The sequence below is a fragment of the Phalaenopsis equestris genome, unplaced genomic scaffold (assembly GCF_001263595.1).
Source record: "Phalaenopsis equestris unplaced genomic scaffold, ASM126359v1 Scaffold000012, whole genome shotgun sequence".
In the NCBI taxonomy this organism is placed as follows: Eukaryota; Viridiplantae; Streptophyta; class Magnoliopsida; order Asparagales; family Orchidaceae; genus Phalaenopsis; species Phalaenopsis equestris.
Window position 1 is genome coordinate 409583 of NW_018164454.1, and position 18794 is coordinate 428376.

An 18794-nucleotide genomic window follows, 5' to 3' on the forward strand; every position below is an offset into this window, starting at 1 on the left:
ATATATATATATATATGCTTACCTACTCTTTCGGGTGTATTTTCTCCATTCCATCGCCTTGAAGGAAATGCTGTAGTACCCGTGCAGCAAATTACATGAGTAACTCCCTACGAAACAAGTCCTATAGTTTGATTCCATAGATAGGTTAAAAACCAAATGTAGCAATATTAATAAATATATAGGCATTTCCATACACGCCAACCAATTTTTATGGATTTACACATCTAATACCTTGTTGCGTCATGTATTAAATTTATCATTTGACACAAATCTTGAAGCATTTGACAGAACTTGAGGCATTTTTTGAGTAAGAAATACCCTTATTCAAATTAAAAAGCACAAAGAGCTCCAATTTCAGTAAACTTATAGTAAAACTGACGGCTCGACGAGACGGACCCAATAATGCCAAAATTGATCAAATTTGAGTCAAATCAAGCCCAGATCAAACCGTTAAATCACTTTTGGAGTCTTCGGTTGGTTATTTGACATGTCTATAGTGAATTGAACATCTCAATGAGAGGAATCCAACGAGCCCAAGATCACATGATTCTAAAGTCATTAAGGCCATCATATCACAAAAAATCTTCTATGATCAAAGAGAATCAATGAGCCATTCGATCCGGTGGTTATTTGTCAAAGATAGAAAATTCCCCTCCTTCAGGGCTTATAAATAGACCCCTCTCTTCACTTAGGGAGAGAGAGAAATCTTCTATGATCAAAGAGAATCAATGAGCCATTCAACCCGGTGGTTATTTGTCAAAGATAGAAAATTTCCCTCCTTCAGGGCTTATAAATAGACCTCTCTCTTCACTTAGGGAGAGAGACTTAGGGAGAGAGAGAAGAAGAGATGGAGCCTAATTCTAGTGCAGTTCTGGACTGAAGACCTAGCAATTACTTTCGGCATCTGTAGTTGTTTATCATCGCCGCCCACCGCCCACCGCCTCTAACCGCCCCGTTCTCACCACTGTTGGTGGACTCTGTTGAGTAATGAAGTATCCTGTTGAATGACGAAGTATCATGCCGAGGTAACGAACGGCCCTGTTGAGTAACAAAATATCCTTTTGAATAACGAAGTATCATATTGAAGGACTCTGTTGAGTAACAAAATATTCTATCGAGTAACAAAGTATCCTATGAAGGCACAAAGTATCTTGTAAAGGAACAAAACATATATTTGAGTAACGAAGTACTCTATTTAGTAATGAAGAACTCTGTTGAATAACCAAAAACTCCATTGAGTAACAAAGTATCCTAAATACTATGCAACGACGTACCTCGAACACGATGTATTAGAGCCCCCACAATAACTTCCAGTAGCAATTGCTCTCGAGCGTTGTATTCAAAATACTTCGAATATTTTTGTATTTTGTGGACGGATAAACATTGCACTTAGTGTAAAATTATAACAATTTCCAAGTTGTGGAATAAAGGTTTATCTTTGTACTTGCAAATTTATGGTAGATCATTTTCACTAGGCGATGCCTTATGATTTTTTCTCTTTTCTAGTTTTCCGTATAAGAAGCCATGCTGTCCTTCCCCTATTATTTTTTATTATTAGTGAGTGTGCTAGATTTTCATAAAATACTATTTTATTGCCATGAATTTTTTGTCGTGCAACAATTTAACACCGTCTATGGGAAATAAACTTGAATTGATAGAAGTTTGCACTTCATCGATAGCTAACAAATGTATTACACATGCTTTGCACCCTAACACCCGTCAAGCTGAGGTTTCAATTGAGAACCTAGGATAAGTCAAAAATACCTAGTAGATTTTTTTCAACCTCTTCCGTAATAAGTTAGGGTCGCCGAGCAAATGCTTCGACTAACAACTTAGGATAGGTTGTGCATCCCTAAATAGGAATTTTTTCTTCTTCAGTAGTTCAACCCGGGACAAGTTAACTTTGTTTGAGTAACTCAGAAATTATTAATAACTATCAACTTGCCTTGCAACCCGATATTGTACCGTTACATTAAGGGTAAAAAGACATTCAAAGGATGCAATATGAAACAAATGTGCTATCAGACCAAAGATATATAAATAAATACACTATCATAATATGTACAAACTACATCAAACAAATTAAAAGCTGCAGAAACAAACAAACTGACAAACACGAACTAATAGTCAACTACATCATCCTCGTCGTCGTCTGAGATGTGCTCCTGCAAGTCACTCTCCACTTCTTCACATTCTGAGTAGAAAGGTGGGGCTTTCAAGGTCTGACTGGGATTTAGTCCCTTTATGTCGTCTATGGTTCAAAGGTACACCGCTCGAGTCGCTTTTAGAAAGCCTCAGATAAATCCCTCCTTGATGCACTCTTATGCAGCTTCTTCACCTCAACATTATATATGAGGTCACGAGCTTTCTGAGCATAATCTTGAATAATGCTCCAAAACTCAATCAAGCACTTGAAGTCCTACATAGCTCTCAAACCAACACCAGTAGCATCAGTCTCCTTCTTGGACCTCAATTTCTTATTTTCTTGGTACTCTGACTAAGGTTGGCCTAAGCCTCTACCAATTCCTCCCGAGTACTCTCCAAATCACGACACTGCGACGAGAGAGAAATCGCCATCATGGACAACTCTATCCCACTCTATGTCAACCGAGTCTTTAAGACCGCTACTTCTTCAGGTTTTGAATCATATCTCCGCCTGTACCCGCCCTTTAAGAATTTGATCTTGACTAATTCAAAGTTCTTATCAAGAAAAGATTGAACCCCGCTTTAAGTTCCATACTTTTCAACATTTGAAAAAAATAATTTCAAGTTAGAGAGACGAAAAAATTACAAAACAAAGAAATTTGACGCATGAAAAGAAGGTACAAATTCCTCAGCTTGTTGATATTCAATGCATGAATGATTAAGCACACTCCCCAGAATATGGATCTTCGAAGAACTGGTTGGGGGGTTTCTCACTCCTTTGTTCCTTTTACTTAGCTTTGGAGGAAGGATCTTGTAGTCACTGTCCCGCAAAGGCCACTTCGGAGGTGCAATAGGAGTCAGTCCAAGGCACTTCTTGAATTTCTTTAATATCATCGCAAAAATTGCTTAGGATGGATATGAATGCTTGTTTTAAATGAAAATTCCTCGCTCACAAATTTGTTGATATATTGCACCTCAAATTGAAGACTCTGAGGTCCTAAAATCCATGCATTTGTTGTATCTCATCTACTGTGATTTGGAGAGAAGTATGTAGCTATTGTAGTTCCCTTGACTCTTGCGAAATCCCTAGTCATTCTTCAGAAGGAAAAATCTGACGAACCAATACCATATTGGATCATTTGTATGAAGATCTAATATCTTGCTCTTGAAGGATATGCATCCATGTACGTCAATAGCAAACCCACCAAGCTTGGCTAAGATCTCTGACATCAGCTTGGCCCCCCGTTTCCTGAAAAAGGCGATCAACCCAATAACAATATCCAGTGCCTGACACGCGAACTATAGTAGAAACCAAAGTTCTGGTCGCAAAGTTGCCACGTAAATTGCAATGTATTTTGAAGAAGGGGAATATACTTGACAATCCAAGCAAGGAACTCACCACCAAGTTGTTTGAAAAGTGAAACCTCTTCTGAAATATTATTATGTCATTCTCTGTAAGTATCAAAATCCAATCATTAGGATTCTACTACTTCCTTTGATTTTCAGGCAGAATGGACTCCAACGATTATGCTACACCAACTCATAAGGGAAAAAAATCTCATAAGGGAAAAAAAATGGCGTACATAAGACGCACGCAGCGCTGCGTGCGATACCCAATTATCGGAAGACGCATCAGCAGCGCAGACCCCATCTTAAAACAAATAGACTTTTTACGCGCGTGACCCGTCAACCCGACCCGTCATTGTAACCTCCATGTAATCCCGCTGTAATCTCCACTGTTACCCCCCTATAAAGTGCTTGTAAGCCCTATGTAACCCCGATGTAATCTCCGCTGTCACCCCCCCTGTAACGCGCGTGTACACTGGATGTAATACCGGTGTAACCTATGCGCTCAACCCCCCTGTAACACGGCTGTACACTAAATATAACCCTGGTGTAACCTCCGCGGTCACGACCCTGAACTGTGCGTGTACACTGGATGTAACTCTGGTGTAAGTTCCACGGTAACGCCCCTGTATCACGCGTGTATTCTTGTTGTAAAACCGCTGTAACCTCTGCGGTCAGGCTGTACCGCGAATGTAACCCGAATGTAATGTTCCTCTAATGTCTTCCACGCGAAATCGTCAATGTACCCCTTGTGTAACTTCAATGTAACAGCGAGTTACACAAATTGGAGCACGGGAATCACGGTATTTAAGAAGCTAGGGTTACTGTTCTATTGTTCTCTGCCCATTTTCTTCTGCAGTGGCGGCTTCCGACAGCTGGACTTCTCGAACTTAAAGATGGAGTATGAGTACAGAGATTGCCAGTTTGTGTATGATGTTGAAGGAGAAGATGAGAGTTATCTTGTCAGGAAAGATGAAGTGAAACTTAAATCGGAGGTGTGTTTGGAGATTTCTTATTATATATTTTTAGGGCTTTATTCAATGTTGTTTGCTGATTGGGCTTTCTTATTTTTTGAGTTATGTTGGTAGAGTTGCATTGTATTAGATTTAATAAAAACTGTGAAGTAAAAATTGAAGTAAATATTATATCTGACATTTAAATCCAGTAAAAACAGTGAAGTAAATAACTAGGTTTTGAATTTTTTTTTATTATGAGCTGTTATTATGAATTTTAGGGTTGTTTTTGTGCAGCTTGGTGAGAACAAAGGTAGTTGTACCGAGCAAACAACCAACATATTACTCCAAACAATAGTCCACAATGAGAAAAAAACTTATGAAGTATATTGTGCTTACGCTCATCATATTGGATTCAGTGTTCGCAAGGAGCACGCTACGTTTTGGCCTAACTCCAGAAAAATCAGGACGAAGGACTTTGTATGTAGAAAATCAGGTTTCAAGAAAAAACTCAAAATTACAGAAACTGTTAAATACAGAAGAGTACAAACAAGAATCGGTTGCCCTGCAATGATTCGATACGGACTTGATAAGGAAGACAACAGGGCAGTTAAAAAATTAATTGAAGCACACAACCACTCATTAACGAACCCTGGTGACAAGCACTTGCTGCATTCCAGTAGAAAAATAAGTGAAGTAAATGTAGATGTTCTTAGATCTATGACACAGTCTGGGATAAGGCCGAAAGACGTGTTTAATTTTCTAGCCCAAGAAGTTGAGAGTGTAGAAAACCTGGAATGTACAAAGGCAGATGCTTTCAATTTCATTCAAAGAGAAAAGAGATCTAGAATTGAAAATGGTGATGCCAACGCTTTATTACAGTTGTTTGCAGAGACACATTCTAAGGATAACATGCTTGAATGAGACTTTGAAACTGATGTGAGCGGCAGGCTAATGAGTTTTTTTTGGAGCGATGAAACATCCAAACTTGATTATGACTGCTTTGGAGATGTCATTATTTTTTATACAAGCTATAGGTTAAATAAATATAACTTATATTGTGCTTCTATTGTTGGTGTTAACCACAATTGACAGAATGTTCTCTTTGGAGTCGGCTTTTTGTCAGAGCAGACGGTGGACTCTTTTAAATGGTTTTTTAAAACTTTCATCTGTATCATGGGTGATAATCATCCAATAACAATCTACACCGATCAGGATCATGCTATGCCTAGAGCAATAGCAGAGATTTTGTCAAATACACGACATATATTAACTCAGTGGCACATATACAAGAAATTACCTACAAAAGTTCATTGCGGGGTGGTGAATAAGATAGTCAGTGATCTTTTTTATAAATGCTTGAGCAAATGCAAGTCCGAAGAAGAATTTGATAATACATGGGAGGTGATGATTGAGACAGAAAATCTGCATGACAATGTGTGGTTAGATGATATGTACAAAGATTATACACAAGTGGTTTACTGCTTTTAATAAAGATGTATTTGAAATGAGAATTTTATCTTACACAAAAGAGTGAATCAACCAATAACATTTGTCATGGTGTTTCAAATCCCACAAGTTCTATTGCAGATTATTTTTTGGGTATTGAAAATGTAATGAGAACATGGAAGCACAACGAGAAGGATGAGGATTTCAAGTGTGATCAATCTATTATAACTCCTATTACGAAGAGTAGTCCAATACTGAGGTAGACAACTGCATTTTACTCAAGGAAGTTGTACGCAATGTTTCAGGAAGAATTTATACACGGATCATGTGATCTTCAATTACATGCCTCCATAAACGATGAAACTGAATTTTTCATCAAGAGTTTGGATGATCATAAGACAAACAATACTTGAGTAGTTCATTTTGACAGTATGAGCATGAATATTCAGTGCAACTGTTGGAAATTCGAAATGATGGGGCTACTGTGTTCACACTCTCTACAAGTGCTAAATTTTTTACACATTAAGAAATTACCGGATAGATATCTCCTATTGAGATGGTCCGAAAATGCAAAGAGGGATGTGTATAACAACTCTAGATACATGCATCTGCAGCAGACACAAGTCTCAAATAATATTCAAGATGACCTAATATTCAAAGCACACATGCAGAAAGTTGCATATCAATGTACCCGTAAAATCATCTGCAGCAGACACAAGTCTCAAATAATATTCAAAGCACACGTGCAGAAAGTTGCATATCAATGTACCCGAAAAACAAAGGGAAATCCGAAAGTTGAGTAGTGCATGGAGGAATCCATGAGGAAATTATCATTGGACATTGATGACATTTTGATTGGTAAGGATACTCAAGCAAGGAGACAACAAAGAAAAAATAAAGCACATGTCAATAATTAATCGAATATGATGATCTTGCCAAAATGCGCCCTAAAGGAATATCTAATGCCAAACTGAAAATGTATTGGGAGGAAAATAAAAGGTCAAAATGTATGTTTCAACAATTCCAACTCCGTTCATATGTTTTATCACACTATGACATATCACTCATTATCATTCTATATATATAGACAAGAAAAAAATTATTTCAACAATCGAAGAACCCGAATCATCACAATGTCATCCACCCGTATGCTCACTACCCAATTTTCTAACACAGGTACAAATTTTATAATTTTTTATGTTGTAATACGATGATTTCATGCTGTCAGTAATACATCGATACACACATGCAGAATTCATTTGCTCCACGGAACAGGGAATCCTAAACCACAATGATAACCGAATCTCTTAATGAGAAACCAATGTCTCAGTGGTCATACCTGTAACATTTTATATTAGTATGTAGTTTCTTATATGTGCATAAGATTATATCTGCTATAAAAAAATATGCTGAAATTGAGTTTTAAAATGCAATAATTCATGATTTTGAACACCCTAAAATTCACATGCAGAAATTCAAGAAACTCAGGATTTTGTTTCTCAAAAATTCAGCTTGGAGTGCAGAAAATCAATTTGGAATGTTGTGTCAAATACTTGGAAGTCTTAAACTCAGGATTCTGTCTCTCAGAAATTCAGCTTGGATTGTAAAAAATCAATTTGGAATGCTGTGTCAAATATTTTGAAGCCTTAAATTCAGGATTCTGTCCCTGAAAAGCAGCATTTTGGAATGCAGCAATTAAGTTTGGAATGCAGAAATTCAGTGCTTTATAATCATGAAATTCAAATATTAGAATGTTGTTTAATCATGTAATTCATATATTGGAGTGATGTGTGTTTGTTATGTAAACTGTGTACTCATGTAATTATTGTATTGGACTGCAGAAATTCGATGGGTGTTTGCTTGTACTGAAATCCAAACTTTTCATAGGTGCGGTGTATTGGAGTACAATCCAAACTTTTCATAGCCGACATGATGTAACTGTCCCTACCATCTCAATCACTTTGAAGCCCACAACATAAATACATAAACAAGCGGCATAAATACATAAACAAAGAGACTCAAAATAAGCAAAAAACAAAATATTAACGGGTTTCCTTTGAATATTAAATCAAGTTCCAGGTTTCCTTTACATTTATTAAATCATAGGTGCTTCAATGATTACAAAAACTAACTGAGACTCAAAATAAGCAAAAAAACAAAATGCAATTTCAAGAAATCATTCTCAAAATGTTACATTTAAGCACAGCTAAGCAACTCTTTATCTTTAAACACAGCAAACACCTCTTCACATTTAATCACAGCTAGACAATTCCTTTATAACGGGTTACAAGAGAATGCATGTGTAATCCATCCAGCTGAGCTGCAACATCCACCCCTTTGGCTCCATCCAGCTCAACTGCAGCATTTGTTATACGGTGAAAAATAGATGAATCATTGTGGTAATGCAAATTTAGCGATCTCGTAGCCTATTTCTACTTTAAATAATGACATGGATGTCTGCCAGTCTAAATATTCTTTCCACTCAAATTTACTCTTTTGTACAATTATTTTCATATATTGACATACGAAAACACCACAGTCAAAACTGTTGCTTTGCACTAGAATGCCTCTAGGCCTTACAACTTATCATTTACTAAGATTAACTTCAAATGCTTCTCCCACATCGCTCAGAAAATGTTTAATCTGCACAGTTATATTTAGAAACGAATGAACAAGACCATAGGAAACATATAACTAATAAACATTGCATACTTATAATGACATCGGTTATATGCAAATGCATTCTGTTGGACAATGAATCGTATAATCTCCATTTGAGATCCTTAATTGATCCAACAACAATGAATCGTATAATCTCCATCGTATAATCTCCATTTGAGATCCTTAATTGATCCAACAAGCAGTGTCTAATGCTGATTATTGATTATTGGCAGCAAAATTAACTCCACATTCTTAGTGGTCTGTTTCGTAATTTGCTCCACAAAGCCTTTTACGTTTCCTACCTTGTACAGCTGCAGAGAAGGATATATTTGACCCAAAAAACAATTAGTAATTAAAAAAATATTTGGTTATACGATTACGACACATGAATTTCAAAATTTACCCAGTGGCATGGAGACACATATAGGTAAGATCTGTATAGTTCTAGATTATTACTCCTCTTATGCTCCATTAACATAGCAAAACAATCGAAACCACCCGTTAATGAGTAATTCATCAAGAAAACGTCGGGTTAAGGACACATGTCTCATATCAATTATTAAGTCACCGCTGCATTTCAAATATTTAATTAAGATCAGAAATAATTAGAAAAGTAAAAAATAATCAGTAATTAAAATTTTATACTTACATGTCAGTGAATTTGTTACAACAAATATCGATTGCTTCTCGCATATAATCTGGAATTTGTTCTCTAGCAGGAAAATCGACCGTAAATACGGTTGGACATACCTATAAGCAAAACACAAACATTGTAAGATGAAAATATTTAAGCATTCCGTTTGGACACTTCAAGGAAGTGTTATATACCTTATCAGGGTAGTCTTCATCAATATAATGCATGTCATCTTATTCTTGATCATCATATTTATCTACATATGCTGTTTGGAGAACTTCGTCAGTTACCTTACTATGTATAGTTGTATGATCAGAAGTAATGTCACCAGTTATGACTTATTGATTGACTTTATTTACTTCCCCTGTACGTACAATATCAATATGTTAAATAAGAAATAATGTTAGTTAAGTTAATAAGGAAGAACTTTTAAGGATAATGCTCAAGTGCAAGGCTTCAACCTCTTCAGGCTCTTCAGTCGCTTCTTGAGTTAGTTTTTGTCTCTTCTTCCGTTCAAATATCATAAATGAAAAACTGAGAGTCATTTTTCTTCTGCCCTGTCTTGCCTTCATTCTATGAATTAGACTTTCTAGCGGGGACTCTTTCACTCATTTAGTGGGTAATGTCCCAACGGGTTGTTTTAGTGCTTTTTTTATTTCTTTAACTTCAGATTTTAAATCTGTCAATGCTAGAGGTAGTATGTTGATACTTATCATCATGTGGTGGAGGACTGATATGATAAGAAACTATAACATCAACAGTATCAATTAATGCGGACGACTGTGGTTCGGATAGAACGTCCCTTTGTGGGAGATGTTGCTCAAGAATGGATGGTTCTTGAAATGGAGAGTCAAGTAGATGATGTTCGCTATCTTTAATTTCAATAAAATAATTAAAAACCTGCAAGACATTACATAGAATCAAAATCAATGAAAGTATCACGTGAACATAAGCAACTTAATGTTTGTGTCACTAAAATTAAAAAGAATCAACCACTGGGTTACATGAATGGTTTTGTATTTCTTCTATCGGTTTGTGATCTATCAATAAATTTTGAAAGTTCTTTTAAACAATTTTAAAATAATTTATGATGTTTAACGCAGATTTGATTTTATGAGCACACTTATTTGGTCCTCCGAGCATTGTCTCAGCTAGACCAAAAATGCTGAGGTGGTCAAATGTGAGGTGGAATACTGTGAAGATTCAGCTAGCCTTCAAGAGGCTTAGATATTTCTTTGATTTTGATTCTATGTAATGTCTTACAGGTTTTTTATTATTTTCTTTAAATTAAAGATAGTGAGCATCTACTAGACTCTCCATTTCATGAACCATCCAGCCCTAAGCAACATCTCTCACAAATGGATATTCTATCTCAACCACAGTCGTCTGCATTCATTATACTGTTGATGTTATAGTTTCTTATCATACCAGTCCTCCACCACATGATGATAAGTATCAACATACTACCTCTAGCATTGGATTTGAAGAAATTTATGAATTACTCAAAGATCATCATAAATTGTTCTTGGAATTTCAAATCTCAGTTCATAATCGTCTTACAAAGCTGGAAAATACAATGACAGATTTAAAATCTGAAGTTAAAGAAATAAAAAAAGCACTAAAACAACCCGTTGGGACATTACCCACTAAATGAGTGAAAGAGTCCCCGCTAGAAAGTCTAATTCATAGAATGAAGGCAAGACAGGGCAGAAGAAAAATGACTCTCAGTTTTTCATTTATGATATTTGAACGGAAGAAGAAACAAAAACTAACTCAAGAAGCGACTGAAGAGCCTGAAGAGGTTGAAGCCTTGCACTTGAGCATTATCCTTAAAAGTTCTTCCTTATTAACTTAACTAACATTATTTCTTATTTAACATATTGATATTGTACGTACAGGGGAAGTAAATAAAGTCAATCAATAAGTCATAACTGGTGACATTACTTCTGATCATACAACTATACATAGTAAGGTAACTGACGAAGTTCTCCAAACAGCATATGTAGATAAATATGACGATCAAGAATAAGATGACATGCATTATATTGATGAAGACTACCCTGATAAGGTATATAACACTTCCTTGAAGTGTCCAAACAGAATGCTTAATTATTTCCATCTTACAATGTTTGTGTTTTGCTTATAGGTATGTCCAGCCTCACTTACGGTCGATTTTTCTGCTATATAACAAATTCCAGATTATATGCGGGAAGCGATCGATATTTGTTGTAACAAATTCACTGACATATAAATATAAAATTTTAATTACTGATTATCTTTTACTTTTCTAATTATTTCTGATCTTAATTAAATATTTGAATCAGGGGTGACTTAATAATTGATATGAAACATGTATCGTTAACCCAACGTTATTTTGATGAATTACTCATCAACGGGTGGTTAGAAAACAAACATGTCGATTGTTTCGCTATGTTAATGGAGCATAAGAGCAATAATCCGAAACTATACAGATCTTACTTATATGTCTTCATGCCACTGGATAAATTTTAAAATTCATGTGTCATAATCGTACAACCAAATATTTCTTTAATTACTAATTGTTTTTATGTCATATATATCCTTCTCTGCAGCTGTACAAGGTAGAGAACGTAAAAGACTTTGTGGAGCACATTACGAAGCAGACCACTAAGAATGTGGAGTTAATTTTGCTACCAATAATCAATAATCAGCATTGGATACTGCTTGTTGGATCAATTAAGGATCGCAAATGGAGATTATACGATTCATTGTCCAACAGAATGTATTTGCATATAACTGATATCATTGTAAGTATGCAATGTTTATTAGTTATATGTTTCTTATGATCTTGTTTATTCGTTTTTAAATATAACTGTGCAAATTAAACATTTTCTGAGCAATGTAGGGGAAACATTTGAAATTTATCTTAGTAAATGACAAGTTGTAATGCCTACAGACATTCCAGTGCAAATCAACAGTTTTGACTGTGGTGTTTTCGTATGTAAATATATGAAAATAATTATAAAAAAGAGTAATTTTGAGTGGAAAGAATATTTTGATTGGCAGGCATCCATGTCATTATTTAGAGTAGAAATAGGCTACGAGATCGCTAAATTTGCAATTTCACAATGATCCATCTATTTTTCACCTCATAACAAATGTTGCAGTTGAGTTGGATGGAGCCAAAGGGGTGGATGCTGCAGTTGAGTTGGATGGAGCCAAAGGGGTTGTTGCTGCAGTTGAGTTGGATGGATTACACATGCATTCTCTTGTAACCCGTTATAAAGGAATCGTCTAGCTGTGGTTAAATGTAAAGAGGTGTTTGTTGTGCTTAAATATAAAGAATTGCTTAGTTGTGCTTAAATGTAACCTTTTGAGAATGATTTCTTGAAATTACATTTTATTTTTTGCTTATTTTGAGTCACAGTTAGTTTTTGTAACCATTGAAGCACCTATGATTTAATAAATGGAAAGGAAACTTAGAACTTGATTTAATATTCAATGCAGCACCTAGAACTTGATTTAAATCAATTAAAAATTAAATCAAACCTAGAACTTGATTTAATATTCAAAAGAAACTCGTTAATATTTTGTTTTTTGCTTATTTTATTTTTTGCATATTTTGAGTCTCCTTGTTTATGTATTTATGACGTGGGCTTCAAAATGATTGAGATGGTAGGGACAGTTACATCATGCAGGCTATGAAAAGTTTGGATTGTACTCCAATACACCGCAACTATGAAAAGTTTGGATTTCAGTACAAGCAAACACCCATCGAATTTCTGCAGTCCAATACAATAATTACATGAGTACACAGTTTACATAACAAACACACATCACTCCAATATATGAATTACATGATTAAACAACATTCTAATATTTGAATTTCATGATTATTTACAAAGCATTGAATTTCTGCATTCCAAACTTAATTGCTGCATTCCAAAATGCTGCTTTCCAGGGACAGAATCCTGAATTTAAGGCTTCTAAATATTTGACACAGTATTCCAAATTGATTTTCTGCACTGCAAGCTGAATTTCTGAGAGACAGAATCCTGAGTTCAAGGTTTTCAAATATTTGACACAACATTCCAAATTGATTTTCTGCACTCCAAGCTGAATTTCTGAGAAACAGAATCCTGAGTTTCTTGAATTTCTGCATGTGAATTTCAGGGTGTTCAAAATCATGAATTACTGCATTTAAAAACTCAATTTCAGCATATTTTTTTTCATAGCTGATAAAATCCTATGCACATATAAGAAACTACATACTAATATAAAATGTTACAGGTATGACCACTGAAGTATTGGTTTCTCATTAAGGGATTCTGTCATCATTGCGGTGTAGAATTCCCTGTTTCATGGAACAAATAAATTCTGCATGGTGTATCATGTGTGTATTGATGTATTACTGACAGCATGAAATCATCGTATTACAACATAAAAAATTATAAAATTTGTACCTGTGTTAGAAAATTGGGTAGTGAGCATACGGGTGGATGACATTGTGATGATTCGAGTTCTTCGGTTGTTGAAATAATTTTTTGCTTGCCTATATATATAGAATGGTAATGGGTGATATGTCATGGTGTGATAAAACATATGAACGAGGTTGGAGTTGTTGAAACATACCTTTTGACATTTTATTTTTCTCCCAATACGCTTTCAGTCTAACATTAGATATTCCTTTAGGGTGCATTTTGGTAGGATCATTCATATTCGATTCATTATTGACAGGTGTTTTATTTTTCCTTTGTTGTCTCCTTACTTGAGTACCCTTACCAATCAAAATGTCATCAATGTTCAATGATAATTTTCTTCATGTATTCCTTCATGCGTTGCTCCGCTTCCGGATTTCCCTTTGCTTTCCGGGTACATTGACGGGTACAATATGCAACTTTCTGCATGTGTGCTTCGAATATTAGGTCGTCTTGAATATTATTTGAGGCTTGTGTCTGCTGCAGATGCATGTATCTAGAGTTGTTATACACATCCATCTTTGCATTTTCGGACCATCTCAATAGGAGATATCTATCCGGTATTTTCTTAATGTGTAAAAAATTTAGCACTCGTAGAGAGTGTGCATACAGTAGTCCCATCATTTCGAACTTCCAGCAGCTACATTGAATATTCATCCTCAAACTGTCAAAATGAACTACCCAAGTACTGTTTGTCTTATGATCATCCAAACTCTTAATGAAAAATTCAATTTTATCGTTTATGGAGGCATGTAATTAAAGACCACATGATCCGTGTATAAACTCTTCCTCGAACATTGCGTACAACTTTCTTGAGTAAAATGCAGCTGTCTGCCTCAGTATTGGACTACTCTTCGTAATAGGAGTTATGATAGATTGATCACACTTGAAATCCTCATCCTTTTCGTTGCGCCTCCATGTTCTCATTACATTTTCAATACCCAAAAAAAAATTTGTAATAGAACTTGTGAGCTTTGAGAGACCATGACAAATGTTATTGGTTGATTCACTCCTTTTTGTAGATAAAATTCTCATTCTAAATATATCTTTATTAAAAGCAGTAGACCACTTGTGTCTAATCTTGTACATATCATCTAGCCACACATTGTCATGCAAATTTCCTATATCAATCATCACCTCTCATGTATTATCAAATTCCTCTTCAGACTCGCATTTGCTCAAGCATTTATAAAAAAGATCACTGACTATCTTATTCACCCCCCACAATGAACCTTTATAGGTAATTTCTTGTATATGTGTCACTGACATAATCTATGTCGTGTATTTGACAAAATCTCTGTTATTGCTCTAGTCATAGCCTGATCCTGATCGGTATAAATTATTATTGGATGATTATCAGTCATGATACAGATGAAAGTTTTAAAAACCATTTAAAAGAGTCCACCGTCTCCTCTACCGTCTCCTCTAACAAAAAGACAAAAAGACGACTCCAAAGAGAACATTCTGTCAATTGTGGTTAACACCAACAATAGAAGCACAATATAAGTTATATTTATTTAACTTATAGCTTGTATAAAAAATAATGACATATCCAAAGCAGTTATAATAAAGTCTGGATGTTCCGTCGCTAAAAAAAAACTCATTAGCCTACCGCTCACATCAGTTTCAAAGTCTCATTCAAACATGTTATTCTCAGAACGTCTCTCTGCAAACAACTGTAATAAAGCGTTGGCAACACTACTTTCAATTCTAGATCTCTTCTCTCTTTGAATGAAATTGAAAGCATCTGTCTTTGTATATTCTAGGTTCTCTACACCCCAAACTTCTTGGGCTAGAAAATTAAACGCGTCTTTCGGCCTTATCTCAGACTGTGTCATAGATCTAAGAGCATTTGCATTTACTTCACTTATTTTTCTGCTGGAACGCAGTAAGTGCTTGTCACCAGGGTTCACTAATGAGTGATTATGTGATTCAATTAATTTTTTAACTGCCTAGTTGTCTTCCTTATCAACTCTGTATCAAGTCATTGCAGGGCAACCAGTTCTTGTTTCTGCTCTTCTGTATTTAACAGTTTCTGTAATCTTAAGCTCTTTCTTGAAACCTGATTTTTCACATACAAAGTTCTTCATCCTGATATTTCTGGAGTTAGGCCAAAACGTAGCGTGCTCCTTATGAACACTGAATCCAATATGATGAGTGTAAGCACAATATACTTCATAAGCTTTTTTCTCATTGTGGACCATTGTTTGGAGTAATATGTTGGTTATTTGTTCGGTACAACTACCTTTGCTCTCACCAAGCTGCACAAAAACAACCCTAAAATTCATAATAACAACTCATAATAAAAAAATTTAAAAACTAGTTATTTACTTCACTGTTTTTACTGGATTTAAATGTCCGATATAATATTTATTTCAATCTTTACTTTACTACTTTTATTAAACCTAATACCATGCAATTCTACGAACATAACTCTCCGATATAATATTTATTTCAATCTTTACTTTACTATTTTTATTAAACCTAATACCATGCAATTCTACCAACATAACTCCAAAAATAAGAAAGCCCTAACAATCCTAACAACAAACAACATTGAATAAAGCCCTAAAAAAATATAATAAGAAGACATCTCCAAACACACCTCCGATTTAAGTTTCACTTCATCTTTCCTGACAGGATAACTCTCATCTTCTCCTTCAACATCATACACAAACTAGCAATCTCTGTACTCGTACTCCATCTTCAAGTTCGAGAAGTTTAGCTGCCTGAAGCCACCGCTGCAGAAAAAAATGGGCAGAGAAGAATAGAACAATAACCCTAGCTGCTTAAATACTGTGATTCCCGCGCTCCAATTTGCGTAACTCGTTGTTACATTAAAGTTACACAAGGGGTACATTGACGATTCCGCATGGACGACATTAGAGGAACATTACATTCGGGTTACATGCGCGGTACAGCCTGACCGCGGAGGTTACACCGGTTTTACATTACAACAAGAGGACACGCGCATTACAGGGGCGTTACCCCAGAACTTACACCGGGGTTACATCCAGTGTACACGCGCAGTTCAGGGCCGTGGCCGTAGGGTCGTGGCTGTGGAGGTTACACCAGGGTTACATTTAGTGTACAGCCGTGTTATAGGGGGTGAGCGTGGAGGTTACACCGGTATTACATCCAGTGGTATTACATCCAGTGTACACGCCCAGTGTACACGCGCGTTACAGGGGGGTGACAGCAGAGATTACACTGGTGTTACATAGGGCTTACAAGCGCTTTACATGGGGGGTGACAACGGAGATTACAACGGGATTACACGAAGGTTACAATAACGGGTCGGGTGGACGGGTCACGGGCGGTAAAAAATCTATTTGTTTTAAGGTGGGACCGGCAAAGCTGATGTGTCTTCCTCTAATTGGGCATCGCACGCAACGCTGCATGCGTCTTATGTACGCAAATTTTTTTCCAACAACAGTCCAAAAGTCTCCAGGGGTTCTACAATGCAGGCGCAAAATGCAAAACAACATGCTAAGAGGCTCAAGACACTTCAGCGAGGAAGTATGTTCTCTCATCCATGTCAGACCAATTGATAAGCCAAAAACATAATTTTATGGCACCAATACTCAAAAATCCGCCCAAAATTGGTTGCCCGTGATAGCCACCGATCCCACGCGATCCATTCATTAAACCGTGCAAAATCCCAAACAATTTACTATTGCATGCGATCTCACGTGCTGAGGATCACACGATTCACATACTGCGATACATGCGACGCGATATGTGAACCAAATCACTGACCTAGCCAGCTCCACTCCGTTTGATCCATCCTACGATGTCGACCCAACTGGCCCGACCCACGTCGCGCTGTTCGATCCTCCTACGATGTCGAGCTAATCGACCCGACTAGGCCATGTCTCTCAAGCAATTTCCCATGATGTGTGGCCCGACCTGACCCGATAGCCCGCGTAATTGTGCTCGACTTGCCATCCCATCCAGCTAATCCGTGACCTGTCATCCCATCCGGCCAACTAGTACCCCTGTGACACACCAACCCACACAAGAGTCGCTGACCCGTAATCCAAGCCACGCCCCTAACCCGCTATGACCTGCGCCACACCTAACCTGCGGCAACCCGCACCAAACTCTCTTATGCGTTCAACAATTGCCGTCGTTGCCTGCAAGCCACTATCACCGTAAATCGCAAGCCAACTCCAAAATATTTGAATTTTTTGATTTTTTTTTGAAATTTTTATTATATTCTCATTATTTTGATTATTTTTAGATAATATGAAAACACCCAAAAATAAGGGGGCAACTTATGCGTCATCAATTAAATTTATCATTTGACACAAATCTTTATGCATTTGACATAGATCCCGAGGCATTTTTGAGTAAGAAACACTGATTCAAATTAAAATCTACCAAGAGCTCCGATTTCAGTAAACATATAGTCAAACAGACTGGCTCGAAAAGACAAATCAAATGATAACAAAATTGATCTAATTCGAGTTAGATCAAGCTCAGATCAAACTGTTAAATGACTTTTAAATCTTTTGGTTTGTTAATTGGGGGGTCAAATAAAGTAGAAATTCGAGGTGCCTATAATTGAATCAAGCACCTCGACGAGAGGAATCCAATGAGCCCAAAATCACATGATTTTGAGATCATTAAGACCATCAGATCATCATAAAATCTTGTATGATTAAGGGGAATCAATATAGGTCATTCGATTTGATGGTTATGATGGTTATCTACTAAAAGAAAAAAATGTCACTTCTAATAGGGCCTATAAATAGATCCCTCTCTTTACTGGAGGGAAGGAGAAGAAGAGAAAGAGCTTAATTATAGTGTTTCTCTGAACTGAAGACCTAACGATAACTTATGATCTCCGTAGCCACTGACCACCACCCGTCGGCCACCATCAACCACCGCTGACATCTCTCTGCTCGCCACTATTGGTAGACTCTATTGGGTAACATAGTACATTGTTGAGTAATAAAGTACTCTGTTGAGTAACAAAGAATCCTAAATACTACACAATGACATATCTTGAACGCGGTTTATTAAAGACTCTGTGATAACTATTGGTGACAACTTCTCTCGAACAATGTATTTAAAATATAACATATCATTTGTATATTATGGACATACAAACATTATACTTGGTGTAACAGTGTAACACTCTTT

General features: G+C 36.3%; 1 protein-coding gene across 2 annotated transcripts in view; it reads right to left on the bottom strand.

Moving 5' to 3' along the window:
* Positions 1 to 18794, bottom strand: part of LOC110018340 (uncharacterized protein At5g02240) — a 29063-nt gene that overhangs the window by 3151 nt on the left and 7118 nt on the right. For both annotated transcript variants that reach the window (XM_020715622.1, XM_020715621.1), the window contains exon 4: positions 23 to 107. In XM_020715622.1, coding sequence (XP_020571281.1) covers positions 23 to 107 — 85 coding nt within the window. The remainder of the gene's footprint in view (positions 1 to 22; positions 108 to 18794) is intronic.